At 34.9% G+C, this 20292-nt stretch overlaps 1 protein-coding gene across 2 annotated transcripts in view; it reads left to right on the plus strand.

Moving 5' to 3' along the window:
* Positions 1 to 20292, plus strand: part of Mcm8 (minichromosome maintenance 8 homologous recombination repair factor) — a 44093-nt gene extending 23801 nt beyond the window's left edge. Inside the window, exons 13-19 of one of the 2 annotated variants that reach the window (XM_047538479.1) lie at positions 5143 to 5284; positions 10491 to 10686; positions 12359 to 12578; positions 12931 to 13140; positions 13868 to 13944; positions 18228 to 18417; positions 18927 to 20292. In XM_047538479.1, coding sequence (XP_047394435.1) covers positions 5143 to 5284; positions 10491 to 10686; positions 12359 to 12578; positions 12931 to 13140; positions 13868 to 13944; positions 18228 to 18417; positions 18927 to 19019 — 1128 coding nt within the window. In that variant the 3' untranslated portion in view covers positions 19020 to 20292. The remainder of the gene's footprint in view (positions 1 to 5142; positions 5285 to 10490; positions 10687 to 12358; positions 12579 to 12930; positions 13141 to 13867; positions 13945 to 18227; positions 18418 to 18926) is intronic. The other variant, XM_047538478.1, reaches the window with a different exon arrangement.

Here is a 20292-nt window from a genome sequence, read left to right on the forward strand (position 1 = left end):
GAAACAATAGAAAAAAATTGACAAATAGTTGGTTCTTTGAAAAAATAAACAAAATTGATAAACCCTTAGCCCACTAACAAAGAGAAGAAGAGAGAAAACTCAAATTACTAAAATTCAAAATGAACAAGGAAATACCACAACAGACACAAGTGAAATACAAAACATAATTAGAAGCTATTTTGAAAATTATACTCCAACAAAATAGAAAATCTCAAAGACATCAACAGGTTTCTAGAGACATATGAATTACCTAAACTGAACCAGGACATCCACAATTTAAATAGATCAATTTCAAGTAATGAAATAGAAGAAGTCATCAAGAGCCTACCAACAAAGAAAAGTATGGGATCAGATGGGTTCTCAGCCGAGTTCTACAAAACCTTTAAAGAAGAGCTCATTCCAATACTTCTCAATGTATTCCATGAAATAGAAGAGGAGGGAGCCCTCCCAAACTCATTCTATGAAGCTAATCTCACCCTGATACCTAAACCAGACAGAGACACATTGAGGAAAGAAAATTTCAGACCAATATCCTTAATGAACATTGATGCAAAAATTCTCAAGAAAATCTTAGCAAATTGCATACAAAAATATATTAAAAAGATAGTGCACCATGATCACGTAGGTTTTAGCTCAGGCATGCAAGGTTGGTTCAACATCTGGAAATCAATAAATGTAATTCACCATATCAACAGACTTAAAGTTAAGAATCACATGATTATTTCAATAGATGCAGAAAAAGCATTTGATAAAGTACACCATTCCTTCATGCTCAAAACACTAGAAAAAATAGGGATAGTGGGAACATTCCTTTATTGTAAAGGCCATCTATGCTAAGCCCACGGCCAATATTATTCTAAATGGTGAAAAACTGAAAGCGTTCCCCCTAAAAACTGGAACAAGGCAGGGATGCCCTCTTTCACCACTTCTATTCAACATCGTCCTTGAAACGCTAGCCAGAGCAATTAGACAGACCAAAGAAATTAAAATGAAACGAATAGGAAAAGAAGAACTCAAACTATCCCTATTTGCTGATGATATGATTATATACTTAGAGGAACCGGGAAATTCCACCAGAAAACTTTTAGAACTCATAAATGAATTCAGTAAAGTAGCAGGATATAAGATCAATGCTCATTAATCTAATGCATTTTTATACATAAGTGATGAATCCTCAGAGAAGTTAGGAAAACTACCTCATTCACAATAGCATCGAAAAAAATAAAATACTTGGGAATCAATCTCACAAAAGAGGTTAAAGACCTCTACAATGAGAACTATAGAACACTAAAGAAAGAAATTAAAGAAAATCTTAGAAGATGGAAAGATCTCCCATGTTCTTGGATAGGCAGAATCAATATTGTCAAAATGGCCAGACTACCAAAAATGCTATACAGATTCAATGCAATTCCAATTAAAATCCCAATGATGTACCTTACAGAAATAGAGCAAGCAATCATGAAATTCATCTGGAAGAATAAGAAACCCAGAATAGCTAAAGCAATCCTTAGTAGGAAGGGTGAAGCAGGGGGTATCGCAATACCAGAACTTCAACTATACTACAAAGCAGTAGTAACAAAAACAGCATGGTATTGGTACCAAAATAGAAAGGTAGATCAATGGTACGGAATAGAGGACACGGACACAAACCCAAATAAATACAATTTTCTCATACTAGACAAAGGTGCCAAAAATATGCAATGGAGAAAAGATAGCCTCTTCAACAAATGGTGCTGGGAAAACTGGAAATCCATATGCAGCAGAATGAAACTAAACCCCTGTCTCTCACCGTGCACAAAACTCAACTCAAAATGGATCAAGGACCTTGAAATCAGACCAGAGACCCTTCATCTTATAGAAGAAAAAGTAGGTCCAAATCTTCAACATGTCAGCTTAGGATCAGACTTCCTTAACAGAAATAAATATAAAAGCAAGAATCAATAACTGGGATAGATTCAAACTAAAGAGCTTTCTCTGAGCAAAGGAAACTATCAGCAATGTGAAGAGAGAGCCTACAAAGTGGGAGAAAATCTTTGCCACTCATACTTCATATAGAGCACTAATTTCCAGAATCTATAAAGAACTCAAAAAACTCTACACCAAGAATACAAAAATCTCAGTCAACAAATGGGCTAAGGAAATGAACAGACACTTCACAGAAGATGATCTGCAAGCAGTCAACAGATATGTGAAAAAATGTTCAACATCTCTAGTAATAAAAGAAATGCAAATCAAAGATCCTATCTCACCCCAATTAGAATGGTGATCATCAAGAATACAAGCAACAATAGGTGTTGGCAAGGATGTGGGGAAAAAAATACACTCATATATTGCTGGTGGGATTGCAAATTAGTGCATCCACTCTGGAAAGTAGTGTGGAGATTCCTTAGCAAACTTGGAATGGAACCACCATTTGACCCAGCTATTCCACTCCTTGGCCTATACCCAAAGGACTTAAAATCGGCATACTACAGAGATAACAGCCACATCAATGTTCGTAGCTGCTCAATTCACAATAGCCAGATTTTGGAACCAACTTAGATGCCCTTCAATTGATGAATAGATAAAGAAACTGTGGTTATATATATACAATGGAATATTACTCAGCCATAAAGAATAATAAAATTATGGTATTTGCAGGCAAATGGATGAAACTGGAGAATATCATGCTAAGTGAGATAAGTCAATCTCAAAAAGCCAAAGGACGAATGATCTTGCTGATAAGTGGATGATGACACATAAAGGGGCGTGGGAGGGGGGCAAGAATGGAGGAAGGAGGGACTGTATAGAGGGAAAAGAGGAGTGGGAGAGGTGTGGGGGAAGGAAAAAATAACAGAATGAATCCAAACTATTACCCTATGTAAATGTATGATTACACAAATGGTATGCCTCTACTTCATGTACAAACAGAGAAACAAGATGTATCCCATTTGTTTACAATAAAAATAAGTTTAAAAAAGCACATAAACATTGTATTGGACTTTAAGAACAATCTGATAGAGGTAAGGGATCTGTCTGTATACTTCTTGTTTCTCCCTGAATGCAAAGCAAAGCAACTTCTGTGACCAGTCAGTTGTTGGTCACCAAGAAGATTTTGCCCAGTGTTATTTCCCTCTTGAGTTTGTGATGGCTTCAGCAGGTGCTGTTTGTTGGAGTGCTTGTGGTTTCCTCAGAGTGGTACTTGGTAAGCCAGCCATATTGGTTTAATTCAGAACGCCCTGGACTCCCTTCTTCTCTGCCCAATGAGGAAAATGTGGCCAGACCAAGGGTTCCCTGTGAATTGTAGTCCTGTGGCTGCTGAATGTTTGGGAACCCTCACTTTCCATCAGAATCACCCTTGGAGCTCTGAAAATAGTGTGGCCAGCTCAATCCAACTGAATTAAGAGCCTTGAGGTTAGAGGTCCAGTCTCTGTTCATGCGTGGCCCTTCGTAGTGATTCCAATATGTGGCCAGAATCAAGAGCAACTTGGATCTTGCCATTGCATTGTAAACCCCATGTCCCTCAGGTGTGAGTCATCCTTTATTCCCTGTGCTTGAATATGAAACCAGTCATCATTTTAATTCCACTGAAGCATTGCATCCATGTTTGATTCCTTTTGATCACTTAAGCCTACTTAAAAAAAAAAAAATCTATTCTGAGCCCTTGCCAAAGCATGACAATTGGAGGCACAATACACAACTGTGTGTGGTAGGTAAGATAAGGTTCATAATAAAAATGAAAGCAGGACAGTTAACCCAAATATGCAGAAGGTATGTGTGGGGATTTGCATTGTTATAACTTTCTTTTCTATCTTTGTACTTGTGTGTGTTTTGTGGGGAGGAGTGAGGGAGAAAAGCCTCTTAGAAGATAAATGCTTCCAAATACATTTAAGGGTACTGAAAAAAATTTTAATACCAAGAAGTGGCATTGTGGGCCACTCAACTCAGTTGGTAGAGTGCTTGCCTTGCAAGCACAAGGCCCTGGGTTCAATCCCCAGGACCGCAAAAAAAAAAAAAAAAAAAAAAAAAGAGAGAGAAGTGGCATTGTTAATTTTTCTTGATGTTTAGAACTGGAATAAATGCTTTTATGACTCTTCACTCAATTTTAAAATATAAGCTGTAATATTAATGGAAATTAAGCATTGTAAACAAAGGAAGATATTGCATATAATCTTCACTAAGCCAGGTTTTTAAAAATTAGGCTAATACTAACAGTTAAGAGCTGTTTACATTTTAAAATTTGTTTTCCTCTATGTAGTAAACCACCTCACTCTCAAGAGTATTGTAAGATTTCTCAAAAAGATTAAAAATATGGAGTTACTAGTAACAAAAATAATGATACTGTTTATTGAGCCAGCATCATAGGATCTTTTGGGGTGTGCACTGCATAAGTCTAGAGCATACCACTGAAAAAGATAACGTGATCCCATCAGTGTGCACAACTGTAATGCAGGGGGAAAGATGTGAATGCCATCCCCTGGAGTCAAGGAGTGTACATTCATACACCATGGCTTTGAGTTTGGTGCTTATGATGTGCTGGGTACTAGGTTAAGTGCCTTGCATGCATAGTTTCATTTATTCATTTATTCCTCAGGGCAATATTGTGATAGAACATTAAGTTGAGATTTGGTGAGATCCAAGAGCTACATAGCTGGTAGCTATAGTGGTGGATCCAGGATTTTAATGGGTCTGCCTGGCTCCAGATATTGGTGCCTTTACTCTGCTATTTACTCTTCTGACATACCAAAACTTGTCTTGTGAACACATGAGGAGCAATTTTATTATTTGATCTTGATTCTGAAGCATTGAGCTTTCAGAATTAAAATTTGTACTCAGAATTTATGATTTAAACTTGAAAAATCAGAATAAAATGGAATTATGTTGAACATTCACATGACCACAAACTCTAGAATCAGATTGTCTGGGTTTGATGGAATCCTGGTTTCCTACCTTCATAGCTATGTAGTTCTTCACTCACCCACTGTAAGCCTTGCTTCCTACATTAGTAAATAGGAATAAATACCTTCCCCTTCATGGTGGTCAAGATCGTATAGTAAACTCTTATAAGAATTCTGGGCATGTAGCTAACATTTGTGAGCAATGATTTTTAGCTATCATTTCCCTTTTACATTGAATGATTCTTTTATACTTTTTGTTTCACAGGCAGTATGCAACGTTGCACCACGTGGTGTGTATGTCTGTGGTAACACTACGACCACCTCTGGTCTGACTGTAACCCTTTCAAAAGATAGTTCCTCCGGTGATTTTGCTTTGGAAGCTGGGGCTCTGGTACTTGGTGATCAAGGTGAGAAATCAAAAGGGGAAACTAATCAACACTTCTTTTTGTTGTTGTTCTTTTTAGATACACATGACAATAGAGTGTATTTTGACATATTATACACACCTAAGAGTATAACTTCCTATTCTTGTGGTTGTACATGATATGGAGTTACACTAGTCATGTATTCATATATGAACATAGGAAAGTTATGTCTGATTCATTCTGCTGTCTTTCCTATTCCCTCCCACTAATCAATAATTCTGTTTTTTTTTTTTAAGTCTTTTCTTTTTTCAATCAGTCACTTTACATTTGGTCCAAAAGGCATTTGGATAGCATTGTCTTAACCAGTGAGTTGCCAATGAATGTCAGAATTCATAATTGAAAATGGGGCTGGGGATATAGCTCAGTTGGTAGCATGCTTGCCTTGTAAGCACAAGGCCCTAGGTTCAATCCCCAGCACCGCAAAAAAAAAAAAAAAAAAAAAAAAAATTGAAAATGTACTTATAATTTATACTACAGAATTAAAACTTGTACTAAGTCATTCATCTTCAGAATCTTATAGCACATACATACTATTATATATAAAAATTAAATAATCAGATAAAATTTGTATTGCTCACTACACTTCCCATTTCATACCACCCCTCACATTTATGATCATTTGTTTCAAATCTGTTTTGGAGCTTGTATGCTCTCTGTGGAATAGGATTTGGATATCTTGTTGATTGCCTGTTCTCATTGACTAGTATGTAGGTGCTCAGTTAATACATGTTGAAAAATTAGCTCAAAATAGTTCTGGTTACCTTGAAACTCAAAAAAATGTGGATGTCATCCTATGCTAAAAAGAGACTTACCATGAAAGATTAGAGATCTTCCTTTAGAATTAATAGTTTTACTATATTTCAATCCATCTCTTTAGGGTTTTTCCAGGATTTGGGTGACAATTTATAAGAAATCCAGTAGGACTCCACAAGAAAAGATCCTTACATTGGATTTTAGTACTTACATTTTTCTTTGTGATACCTTAACCTTATTGGAAAAACATGTTCCTTATGCATGTATCAGGAAGTGTCCAGATCCCAGTCCAGTTGAGAATATTTCTTTCATTTTGCAAATGATCTCCATTATTTCTTTTTTTATATACCTTTATTTTATTTATTTATTTAATGTGGTGCTGAGGATCAAACCCAGTGCCTCGCACATGTGAAGCAGGTGCTCCACCACTAAGCTACGACCCCATTATTTCTAAGTTCAATATTGTCAGCCACATTTGACACAGCAGAATACTACTCCCTTTTGAAACACTTGAAACACTGGTTTCCAGGCCACTGCACTTCGCTAGGTTTTTTCTTACTTCACTTGCTGTTTCTTCTCAGTCTTTAATGCATCTTCATCTCCTCAGTCTTTTAACTAGTAGGTATTTCAGATACTTAGTTCTTGAACCTTGTGTCTTCCAGGTCTATACTTACTTTCTTGGAGGTCTTGAACTTAGTTTCGTGGCTTTGTTTACCTACTTGTCTGCTAAAAATTCTCCTTTGAACTCCAGGCACATATTTTTATATATATATAGTATCTCCACCAATTTCTCATACCTAATATGTCTAAAGCCAAAATCCTGATCTTGCCTTTCAAACCTATTCCACATCAATCAATAACAACTCCAGTTTTATTTGCTTAAATCAGGAAACATGGAGCCATCCTTGACTTGTTTTTCATACACACATACCTAACCTGTCAGTAAATCCCGTTCCTTTACTTTTAAAATCTATCTAGTATCTACTTCTTCATTGCTCCTACTCTGGTCCATGACATCATCATCTCTCACATGAATTATTACAAGGATCTTCAAATTGGTATGCCTTTGACAACTTTACCTCTTTCTACTGTTTTTAACAAAGTAATCTCACAAAAACTTGGGTTATGTTATTCTTTTGCTCAGCTCTCTCCAGTAGCTGCCCATCTTGATCAGAATGAAAGCCAGAGTCATGAGGGTGGCCAAGTGCCATTCACATTCTGACCATTCATCACCTCTTCTGCCTCATTACCTACTGCTTCCCTATTGTGTCCTCCTCTCTAGCTATACTGGCCTCCTTGCTGTACCTTAAACATCATCAGAGTTCTAGGTACACCACATTCCTGCATCAGGGCCTTTTGTACTTGTTATTAATGTATTCCAGGTATGTCTGCAAGGGTTGTTCCCTTTCCTACTTCATGTTTTTGCTCAAGTGTTCTGCCCCAGCAAGTCTTTCTCTAAACACATTTTAAGTAGTCATAGCATCCTTCGAACTGCTGCTACCTTAGCAGTCCCTACTCTCCTTCCACTATTTTTTCTTTCCATAGTGCCTACCACTTTCCATATGATTTACATTTTTAATTGTTTGCCTCCCATCAATTGAGTATAATATAAGCTTCACAAGGGCAGGAAATTTTGTCTTTTTAGTAGTATATCCTGCATGCAAAGAATATAGTACTGGTATATAGAAGGTATTCAATAAGTATTTATTGAATTAATAAACTCAAAAACCATTTACCTGTTTATAATAAAGCACATCAGAAGCAAAAGTATTTTTGCTGAGATACCAGGTGAAGAAAATATGCAAATGAAAAGGGTACTTATTGTTAAACCAGAAAACTTTTTGCTAATTAGAAGGTGATTAATTGAAGGTGATTTGGAGGTTTAGCTATACAGGCAGCTAATGGAATTTGGAATTTTTTTTTTTTTTTGCGGTACTGGGGATCGAACTCAGGGCCTTGTGCTTGCAAGGCAAGCACTCTACCAGCTGAGCTATTTCCCCAGCCCTGGAATTTGGAATTTAAAATGCAGAATGTGAATAGCCAGTGCCATAAGCTTAGTACTGGGATGGTGACCATAGCACTGTCAAAATAAAAACAAATTTTACAAATACAAAGGTAAGGTCAGTGAAGACTGGATTCTAGAAACAAACACAGGGTCCTACTAAGATCTTTACAGAAGACTTTGAAGGAATAAAAGATGTAATGAAGCTGTATAACACTTTCCTTCTTTAGCATCTAATGACAACAAAACGTTAAATTTCATAATTTAACATTTATATTTGAATAGGGAAATGAGTGTAAGATAGTCAAAGATTAATGCTTTAATCTAGATCAAGCTCAGCCTGTAGCCTGTTCAAACATAATACACAAGGTTAAACTGGTTTTTATGTTTTTAAAGGGTTGTAAAGAGCAAGCAAACTCAAGAATATGCAAGAGTGTAGTATCCTGCAAAACTGGGATATATACTACTGTTTCTTTATAGAATAAGTTTGTTGTCTCTTACTTTACACTCTGCAAAGTAGCAGCCAGAGAAAGAAGTAGCTTTGACTTTGTTTTTACCCTATCCCCACCTCTGAGGAAGAGTACTAATCATCTTGAGAATTTCTAATAACACCATTGATTCCAGAGAGGTGTGGGCAGATAGAGCAATGGGCAACACATGGGAAAGTTGAGATAAAGCCTTCACATGTCCCACTGCCAGGATCAAGGAACAAACCATAGGGAAGGCTCCCCATCACCCAGAGTGCCATACTGAGCAGCCGAGAGAGGCTAATGTACAGGGATCTTCTGTTGTGAGCATAGATGCATTCTCAACAGAGAGGCGTGAACCCTTTCAAAAGAGATCAGTAAGAAAGGTGACACAAAGTTCAACAAAGCCCCTTTGCTTCCTCTTCCAAATGCTTGGGTTACTTTCTCTTCTCATTAGTTTTGAACAGGTTGGATGAAATATGTGAAAGAGGAAAACAGATTTAAGTATTGCAGAAGTGAGAAAAAGATAAGAGTAGCTTGCAAATTGTAGCTAGAAAGGAAAAAATGGGTCAAAATTACAGCAGGAAAAGAGTGTTAATGAAAATTCATACACATTATGTTAAAGAAAATAGATTTGGACAGAACAGTCATCATTAAACATGAGCAAGATAGGCAGAATGGCAGCTATGCAGAAATAAGAAAAAAATTAACATGTACAATTTGGTTCTAGAAATAAACACAGTGCCCAGTCTAGACAAAATTGTAATCCAAGGAACAAATGAAAATTCTCCTTGAATTTTTCAAGAGTTTAATAAGTACATGAATTTAATGAAATAAAGCAAGGGAAGGATATGGTAAGGACACTATAGATAGCAAGTTGATGACTAGCAATATAATTATTAAAGTAGCATATAACACTAACCCTGCCAAAGGAATGATTAAAGGTACAGGGGGAAAGTTTAAGATACTCTCAGTGAATGCAGAAGAAAAGAGCAGTTTAAAATAGAGGGGCAATTATAGAGACAGAAAATAAAGGACATTTGACATAAAAGATAATTGACTCCATGAAGTAGAGAACCAAGTTAATGGAACCAGAAGCAGATTCTTGGACATAAGAACATCTTGAAATTTATACAGAAGTCTAATCAGCAGTTATTTCTTATAGAACCTCTTAGTTAACAAAGTTTACTTGGATATAGAGTGGATATATGTGAGGTTAACCCATAGCAAAGCCCTTCATATATGATCCCTTAACAGCTAACCTAACTGGTATGGGGAGATGGGAAGAAAATATTATAAGGTGATGTTAGAAGGTTTTCATTATCTTGTGGTTTATATAACATTCCTGCCCTAGCACATAAAATGCCTTCAGTCAGTGGTGATGCTTTGTGTTAGGTTTAGTTAGGTTAAGTGATTCCCTGCAAGTGTATGGTTAGAACCTGGTATTGCTAACAACTATGCTTGAGTTTTCAGTCTGTAGAGCCCATACTCTTCCTCCCAAATTGTGCTATCCCACTTTCCCTAACAAGATCTGGTTCAAATACTACTTTTTTCTTGAAACTTTTCCAGATTTCCTTCTTCTTTTAACCATTCCCCACTCCAGAAAACTCACCTTATATAATTATGCACATCTCATAGGATTTTTAAACTATTCTTCTTAAATTGTATGTATCTTATCTATGTGAGTTTAAGTGCTTAACCTCATGTCTTCTTCAGTTTTGCAACTCTCACAGCATAATTCCTTGTTTAGATAAAGTTGTAAATGAATAAAATATTACATAAAACTTAGTTAAATAAGACAAGTATATTAGTTGCTATAAAGCAAATAGTAATTTTCCAGTGTATTACATTTTAGAATTTTAACTGCTAGGAACAAATGGAAATAATTCTTTTTGTTTATCTTGTAAAATTTGCAACTTAACCAAAGAAAAATATTTTTATCCATGTTATTCTACTGTGATTGTAGGCATTTGTGGAATAGATGAATTTGATAAGATGGGAAACCAACATCAAGCCTTGTTAGAAGCCATGGAACAGCAAAGTATTAGCCTTGCTAAGGCTGGTGTGGTTTGTAGCCTTCCTGCAAGAACTTCCATTATTGCTGCTGCAAATCCAGTTGGGGGACACTACAATAAAGCGAAAACAGTTTCTGAGAATTTGAAGTAAGTTTCTTCAACTATTTATACCTTTAAGATAGTGAACCCTAATAAACTAATAGAAACATAACTGAGAATGTAAATAGATAGTTCACAGAAGTTAAAAGTTCCAATACACAAAAATGTGCTTGAATATTGCAGATTAAAACAGTGAAGTACCATTGACATACCATAGTCATTATTGGCAAAGGAGTGGGGAAATGGGTTCTCACATACACCATTAGTATTTTGAGGGATGACTTTCTATGTTTATCATAATGTTTTAAATGCACAATCCCATTTGTTTCAGCCTTTTTACTTTTAGGAGTCTTCATCACAGAAAAAGAGCATAAAGATATGTTTGTAAGGTGGCTACTGAAGCATTGTTTAATCACTGGGAAACAACCTAAAACTAGATTAAGATTGTACAGTAGAGAGTAGTAATTTTAAGAATAAAAGTGATTTTGAATGTACTGATAGAAAAGTGTATTTGTACTTCGTTATTGAGTAGACCATGTAACATACTTACATATATAGTGTGATACCACTTTAAAAAAAAAAAGTTTATATCTTAAGTGTTTGTACTTTTCTACTTAGTTTTGAACAGGTTGGATGAAATATATGGAAAGAGGAAAACAGATTTAAGTATTGCAGAAGTGAGAAAAGACAAGAGAACCTCATATAAAAATATTAGAACCTTAAGTCTAGTGAGGACAGAAAGCTAATTTCCTAGTTTTTTAAAATTTTATTTACTTATTTATGTTTTTGAGATGAAGATCTCACTTTGTGGCCCATAGTGGTCTTACTATGTGACCCAGGCTGGTCTCAAACTCATGGGTTCAAGTGAACCTTCTGCGTTAACCTCCCCAGTAGCTGGGCCTGTACCATCACACCTGCTAACTTCCTAATATTTAATAATTTAAACTCAGTATAAAAATAGTCTTTGATACATCATTAAATACACAATTACACTTGAGGATTTGGGGCATTTCCATACTACCACCATCAAAATAGTCAATCTATTGGTAGGTTTTCTTTAGTAAAGTAACAAAGTGATGTATTTTAAAAATCAGAAAAATGTTCTTGAATAAAAATCCAGGAGACTTGGACTCTGATTTTAGTAGTCTCATAGATCTGTTTTGGTCCCTTCTTCACATTGTTTAGTAACTCCAGAATTCATTTCTCTTGTCTTAAATAGAGAAGTTACCCAGATTGATGAGTTCAGAGATGATGACTAAATAGAACATTGCATCTTTACTCTAGTGACTAACAGACATGATAACCTTTGAAGAAAAAGTGGGTTTTTGCTTCTAAATGAGACAAATGCTTTGAGAACCTCAGTGTTTTGGTTAGAAAAAAGATAAAAACTAAGACTCCTCAATTAAGTACAGCCTGTGATAGAAAATGTAACATTGCCAGTTAGTGATAATAAAACATAAAGAAGTGATTTTGAGGGTATGGAAAGGGCAGTGTATCCTCAGCCTACCAAGATTAGATCATCTAAGTCTTGTGCACATATTGAAGGTTGTAGTAGGTAGATATATTGAATCTAAAGAGCTATTTACTGGTATCTTTAAGCTAAGGCTTGATTTAAGTTCTATATAGAACTTGGGTAGTAAACAAGTAAGTAAATAGTTTTCTAGATTTTCTGGTTATTTTGATTCCAATCATTGTTTCTTCTTTCTTTCATGCTTCTTAGAATGGGGAGTGCCCTACTATCCAGATTTGATTTGGTCTTTATCCTGTTAGATACTCCAAATGAGCAGCACGATCACTTACTCTCTGAACATGTAATTGCAATAAGAGCTGGAAAGCAGAGAACTATTAGCAGTGCCACAGTAGCTCGTATGAATAGTCAAGATTCAAATACTTCTGTACTTGAAGTGGTATCTGAGAAACCATTATCAGAAAGACTAAAGGTATACATGTTTTTCCTTAATTCTTCAGTTTGGTTTGAAAGTTTAGTGTGTGACAGAAGCTGGGGATGTGGTACTCTTATGGGACCTGGGTTCAATTCCCAGCAACCGAAAAGAGAAAAAAGTTCAGTGTTTGGTTTATGATAGAGCAATAATATATAAACTTTCATACAGTGATACTAGAGTTCATGTAAACTTTGAAATCATCTATATCAATGAGAATGAGAACTACAACTATAGTATTTGGTTTATTTAGAATTACATATTTTAGAATTATATATTTCTAAAGTTATTTTACCAGGAAGATTTTATTTGCTGCTTATTCTGTAATCTTGGGCCTCTCTATCATGTTTAGTTGGTTCCTGGAGAAACAATAGATCCGATTCCCCACCAGCTATTGAGAAAGTACATTGGCTATGCTCGACAGTATGTCTGCCCAAAGCTGTCCACAGAAGCTGCTCAAGTTCTTCAAGATTTCTACCTGGAGCTCCGGAAACAGAGCCAGCGGTTAAATAGCTCACCAATCACTACCAGGCAGCTGGAATCTTTGATTCGTCTAACAGAGGTTTGTTAATTTTACATTCATGTGTGTATGTTGTGTGGTTTTTTGTTGTTGTTGTTTTGTTTTGGTTTTTTTTGGGGGGGGCAAGAAGAAGGTATGATTTCACTTTTGATCAGTTTTCTGCACAGTTGACTTGGTTTTTCTTCCTATGGAGAGATGTTAAAAAATGGTGATAAAAGTGTTTAAAAAGATTTGGTCATAACTGTTAACATGTCCACATAAATTTCTTTCTAGGCACAAGACCAGTTATTTACTATTTAACTTTTATTTTCTTTTAATGGCATTAGGAGATTCCTAAAGTTTCTGAAAAGTGGTTAGGTAAACTTGGATTCTGGGATTCCTGTGTTGAGTATAGGTATTTGATTTGATTACATACAGGTCTGTATGGATAATGCCTATTTTTCTAACAGCAATATCTTTTCATTTCACATTGTGAGATGCTGAAGAGAATTTTGGTAGTTAAAATAATTAAATCTCCTGAAATGAATACACTCAGAAAAAGATGTTTAGTAGGTAGAAATAAGTTTTATCAATATTTTAAATGAGTTATTTTTATACTCGAGCTTTTTAATTATTTTTGTAATTCTGATTTTTCATATTACAACCTGTCTCTCTCAAAAGTCAGTTGTTATGTACAATGAATAAATAAGTTAGACATAGTATACCTACTCAAACAATGGTAAACATATTTATCTTCTGTTATCTTCAAATTGTTGTTTCTCTTTCAAAGGCACGAGCAAGGTTGGAATTAAGAGAGGAAGCAACCAAAGAAGATGCTGAAGATATAGTTGAAATTATGAAATATAGGTAAGATTAAAATTTTAAATTTTAAATTTTTAAATGAAATGGCAGTTATCTTACTTTCCTATATCAAATTATATTATTAATAAAGGTTACTTAGTCTATGAGATCATTTATTTTCCTTTGAAGAAATTGTATTTTCTTGGTTTAAAATATTTCTGACTGTGTAAATCTCTAGAAAATTTTTTAGCTGGGTGTGGTGTTGCATGCCTATAATCCCAACCACTTGGGAGACTGAGGCAGAAGGATTGCAGCTGGGAAAACTTAGTGAGACCTTGTCTCAAAATAAAAAGTGAAAAGTGTCAGGGCTGTAGCTCAGTGGTAGTGCCCCTGGGTTCAGTTTCCAGTACTGAAAAAAAAAAAATAGAAAAAGAAAAAATATTTTTGAGTGGGTAATACATTCACATGGTTCAGAAATAAATTAAAAAATACATATTTTGAGAATGCTTATTCTTGCCCCATTTACCACCCACCCTTCTCCACTGAGATACCCATTACTTCCCCTTAAATAGCATACTATTTACACTCTTCTATACCATTTCTTAATTTAACAATATCTCCATAGATCATTCTTTATTGTCGTAGGGAACTACGTTTTTTTATAGTTACATAGTATTCTATTGTATAGATACACTGTAATTTATTTAATCAGTCCTTCATTGCTAGATTCATGATTATTTTTGATTCTTTTGCTATTAGAAATAGTGCTACAATAAGTAATGTTCTAGGGCTGGGGTTGTGGTTCAGTGGTAATGTACCTGCCTAGCATGTGTAGGGCACTGGGTTCGATCCTCGGCACCACATAAAAATAAATAAATAAAGGCATTGTGTCCATCTACAACTAAAAACATATTTAAAAAAAATAAGTAATGTCCTATATAAGATACTTCATATGTGGGTAAATGTTTTTAATTCATTCTCAAAAGTGATATTGCTACTTACAGGGGTAAGTATATTTCAATTTTGATAAACAGTGCTAAACTGTATCCTTTGTATTTTATATATCATTAGAAGGTCATGACTTTTAGAAGGTAGAAAAGTTTCTATTTTAATTGAGCATATATGGCTACCTTAGACATGTATTTTTTTTTTTTAATCAGTAAAAGTAAAAGCTAGTTAGGTAGGGTTCTTTTTCTCCCAATTTAAAAAGATTTTTTTTTTAAATTTTAAGTATATTTATATACGTCAAAATTCCAAAGTTAAAAAGTTAGGAAGGAGAAAAGGTTTCTTCCTAACCTGTTTAATAGCTATCCAATGCTTCCTCCTTCTGCCCTAGTAGCAACAAATATTACCAATTTTGTGTATAACTTTCAGATACAAAATACTCATCACAAATACATGTCTGTATTTTCTTTTTTTCCACTTTGCAGACAGATGGTAGCATACCATACACATTTTATACCTGATTTCATTTAGAATGCATGTTGGCTATTGTTCCATTTCACGGCCTAGAGTTTCCCCTTCATTTCACAACTTTATCATAATTTCATAGTAATCATAGGTATCATAATAATCATAGGTATTAGATTTTTTTTTAATATGTTCTCACAGCAAATAAAATTTAAATCTGTTAGGAACCTATTTTTCCAGGGCTAAAAGTATGTTAAAGATTATTTTATGTTAAGTAATTTCTATTACAAACAAGTTGAAGGATTTGTTTTCTAGTTGCTGATATTCTGGGGCTTGCATGGTGTCAGAAACAGGTGACTTTGCCCAGTTCTTTCTCTTTGGCTATGAATAAAAGTGCCTCATAGCTGGGCACAGTGGAGCACGCCTATAATCCCAGCAACTGGAGAGGCTGAGGCAAGAGGATCACAAGTTCAAAGCCAGCCTCAACAAAAAGTGAGGCACTAAACAACTCAGTGAGACCCTGTCTGTCTCTAAATAAAATACAAAATAGGGCTGGGGATGTGGCTCATTGGTTGAGTGCACCAGAGTTCAATCCCTGGTAACCCCCACCACCCCTGCCAAAAAAAAAAAAAAAAAAGTGCCTCATAGCTGGAAGAACAAGTCCAAAGAACTTCTAGGATCTAGTCCTCAGTGCTGTCATTCTAAATTGTCCAATAGCCTTGAACTGGAGATTCTTTTTCCCTTTTCTAATGGGGAGAAACTTTACCTCATTTTCGTCATCCTCAGGCTGGTACTGCCTCACACATGGAGGCTGCTTGGTTCCCCCAGCTGCCTCTGCAGGTATGCAAATGAATAGAATGGAACCCAGACTGCCTTCTGAAGGCAGCTGCAGCTTGTTTCTTTCTCTTATAAGCAGCCTATAGAAGAGGAAGAACTTTTTCTTTAATTCAGAGTTTGTCAGCAACAGTGAGAATAGATTGCAGATGATTGTAATTATGTAGCATTATTTCCATGGTAGACCCAATTAAACACATTGAGATTACATTGAATTATCTGTTTGCCACACTAAACATGCTTTTTCCTTAGCCTATGATAGCAGGGACCTTCTCTGTCTCAGTGTATTTCCAAGGCCAGAATCATGTCTGGCACACAGTAGGCCCTCATTAAATGTACTGCATTAATGCTAAAAGTAACTTAGTAATCATTGTTCATTCTTTAAATTTTCTATTTTAGAATTTCTTATCTCTTCAGCTTCTTTGAAGGTTTGTCCTTAAAGTGTTTTTGAACCTGTAAAATTACATTTTAATTGGGAAGCCCAAGCCTGAATGAGAAAAATCTAAACTGTGATATAGTTCATCTGAGTTAGCAGGGCCCAGAGCTGTATATTTTTTGAAAACTAAAGGTTTGCCTTTAGTAAATGGTGCATATAAACTTTCTTCCAAAATTGAAAATATACAAGGAAGCATAACAGAATAGAGCTACTTTGAAATATTGGAGATTATTTTGAGTTTTTTCTATTTCAAAAAAGTAGCTCAAATATCTTACATAGCTTTCTCCAAATCTGCAGCAGTGTAGCATGGATTAAAATTCCAAATATTCCACTTATTAGTTGTGTGACCCTTGGCAAGTCACTTAACCTTACCAAGACTTTGTGTCTTCATCTGTATAATAGGAATAATAGTCTCTAAATCATAGGGTTTCTGGGGGGATTAAGTGGGATAGTCTAAAAAATATAATTAAGGTTAGTGTTACCTAATTATTAACCTAAAGCATTTTTGACAACTTTCTTATGAGAAGGAAGCATGCTGTAGATTAATCATAAGAGCCTAAATAAGAGTATATTTTATTTCAGAGAGGAAAATGCTCATCATGTTTTATTGTTTTATCAGTCTGATTTGAATGACCTATATTCCTATTATCACAGTTTTACTTAATGTAGGTGATTATCCAAGAAAAAAGTGAAGATTTATTGTTAGTAACCTTTAAGATCATTCCTTTGAGCTCTGTAAATATAGGGATTATACCTGTCTTGTTCACCACTATAAGCCCACTGCCTAGCAGGTGACTGATATGTATATATATGATTGATTAATTCCTGATTAAATAACATCTTTGCCTATTAACCTGGCTATGAGTATATATCTGTTCCATTGTTCAGGTAGGGAATCAGCAATAAAGCTGGGTTATAGGCTGGTTAATTTAATTTCTAACTGGTGTTTTCGGACTTCTAGCTAAAACTCACTGTTCAAGTGCATATTTCTTTCCTTGGTGGTATTGTACAAATAAGAGAAAGCAAAAGAGAACTGGAGGTAATATCTAATCATCATTATTGCAAGTCAACATAACCCTATTTCATTCCTAGAGTACTTTAAATGCCGTTTCTAGATATTTCTCTAGGAAATAGGAACATACCTTTAACAAATAAAGCCTAAATTTATTATGTTTAGAATTTCTTCTTTTCATAATTCAAAAAGAATGTTCTAGGTATTAGTAGTTTATCAACTCTGTTTTTATATATTTCTCTTTAAAATTTAGAAGTTTCTTAAAAGCAGTAGTAACCATGTCCAAAATATTTTTGTCCTAAACAAGTCCACACCATACTGCATTTCAAAGTGGTCACTCAGAAAATACGTTTGGATCGTTGCTTAGTGAGAGTCTTAGGGCTACTTCCAAGTTTTTCTTTCTTCCTTTCTTTTTCTTTTTCTTTTCTTTCTTTCTTTTTTTTTTTTTTTTTTTTTTTTTGGTACTAGGGATTGAACCCGGGCTGCTTTATCACTGAGCTACATTTTTGCTAAATTGCTGAGGCCGACCTTGAACTTGTAATCCTACCTCAGCCTCCCAGATCACTGGGATCCAAGTGTTTCTTATAACTTAGAAGCCCAGGACAAAAATTTCTATAGCCATGCCACATTGGATAACATTTTCTTTCCCTCTCTAAGCATGTTAGGAACTTACTCTGATGAATTTGGAAACCTAGATTTTGAGCGGTCCCAGCATGGCTCTGGAATGAGCAACCGGTCAACAGCAAAAAGATTTATTTCTGCTCTCAATAGCATTGCTGAAAGAACTTACAATAATCTGTTTCAATTTCATCAACTTCGACAGATTGCTAAAGAGCTAAACATTCAGGTATGATAAACTAGATACTTAATCTTTTTTAAATAATTATTTCAGGAGCCTCATTAATGTATAATAGAATAAAAGCAGTTTTTATTTAAGATTTATACCTACCTATTTACAAAGTTTTTTCAGCATCTTCATAGCTAGAGGCAAGCATTATAGCAAGTCTCAAGTCTCCATACAGGGATTGCCCACAATCCTGTGACTTGCCCATCTTAATCATCTTCATGTCTTTGAACCTCAGTTTCTTCATCTGTTAAATGTACGTGATTCCATCTGTTCTTCCTACTTTAGAGTTCTAGGAAATAATCCATGTAATTGCATAATAAATTGCATAGGTAATAATTTTAAAAACTAATATAATTTTTGTTTTTACACTAAAAACATACTGAGTTGCACTAAAAAAGTACAAATAATTTTTGCCCAAGAAACTTGATAGTTGTGTATTACTATTGGAAAGATTAGTAAGTCATATTTTGGCCTATTACTTAATGGGCTAATTTTATGTTTTCTTCCAGGTTGCTGATTTTGAAAGCTTTATTGGGTCACTCAACGACCAAGGTTACCTCTTGAAAAAAGGTCCAAAGATTTACCAACTTCAAACTACGTAAAGTGGCTTTGCCTTGTCAGGGCCTCTATTTTAAGCCATCTCAAAAATAAAGACTATGCAAAAACTGTTCTCTGAAAGATAATGTCCTAAAATAATAGGAAAAAATGTTAGATAATGGTCAACTAATATAAGAAGTGATAAAGTCATGTGTTAAAATTCTACATCTTCTCCAAAAAGCTAAAAATACATTACTTACATTGTTTTATCTAAATGATATAAATTATTTATAGTTGAATTTTTGTCATGTTTATATTTGTTTTGCATATTAGATGTTCATAGGGAAAACATTCAGATAATACCTAAACAAATGAGCATGTCCATGTTCCAAAAAAAAATTTGTTTTTAACACCAAAATCTGAATTTCATAAAACTTTCCTGTTGAGAATATAAAATATTCTGAATTTCTTTTTAACCATTTAGTAATTATAGGTAGTGTATCTGATTTGGCCCATAGGCTAGTTTGTAGACTCTTGGTTGCAAACAATAGAACTTGACTAAGCAAGAAAAGTTGTTTTGGGGAAGAATTTTGGTAAGCTAATAGAATTGTAAAAAAGTGGATGACCCAAGAGGATAAGCTTCCAGAAGCAGTTTGGAAAACCATGCCTTAGAACTAGCCTGAAAAGGGAACTGATAACACCCTGCTGCCACACTGGATGCTGTATAGGAATGTGCTACTGCCCCCTTGCCCCATGGATGTCACTTACATGCCAGGAACCTCTGTAGAAAGGCCAAAGAATACTGCTACCCACACCAGAATAGTAACAAAGGGATTCTTCATGGGTATCTTAAATTGCTGAATTCTAAAGAGAAGTCCTATCCAGAAACAGTTAAAGAAGGCTTTTCATAGGATGCTAGGGAGTTTTCCCAGTTCTACTTCAGGGAGACTGGACCACTAACATCAGAATTTTCCACGTTTTGTGAGTGAATTCAAACTGAACTGCCATATATTCATGTATGTAGTCAACAAATACTTTAAAATATAGGCAGTGTAAGCCATTGTTTGAAAATCAACTAAAACCCTCAGCAAACCAAATGAATGAAAAAAAATATATAGAAGACAATGAATATGTAACCAAAATAAAACCAAAAATATGGGTCTTACATTAAATATTTAACCAATAATAAGATCACAACTAAAATTAATGTGGGAGTATAGCCATACAACTCAATGTGAATATTAAAAGCTGGATTTTTGAAAAGGTAGATTGTAATGTAAATATGTCTTTAAAAGACTAGTGTAGGCTGGGTGCTGTGGTGCATGCCTACTGTAATCC

Source organism: Sciurus carolinensis, chromosome 2 (assembly GCF_902686445.1).
Source record: "Sciurus carolinensis chromosome 2, mSciCar1.2, whole genome shotgun sequence".
Taxonomy (NCBI): domain Eukaryota; kingdom Metazoa; phylum Chordata; class Mammalia; order Rodentia; family Sciuridae; genus Sciurus; species Sciurus carolinensis.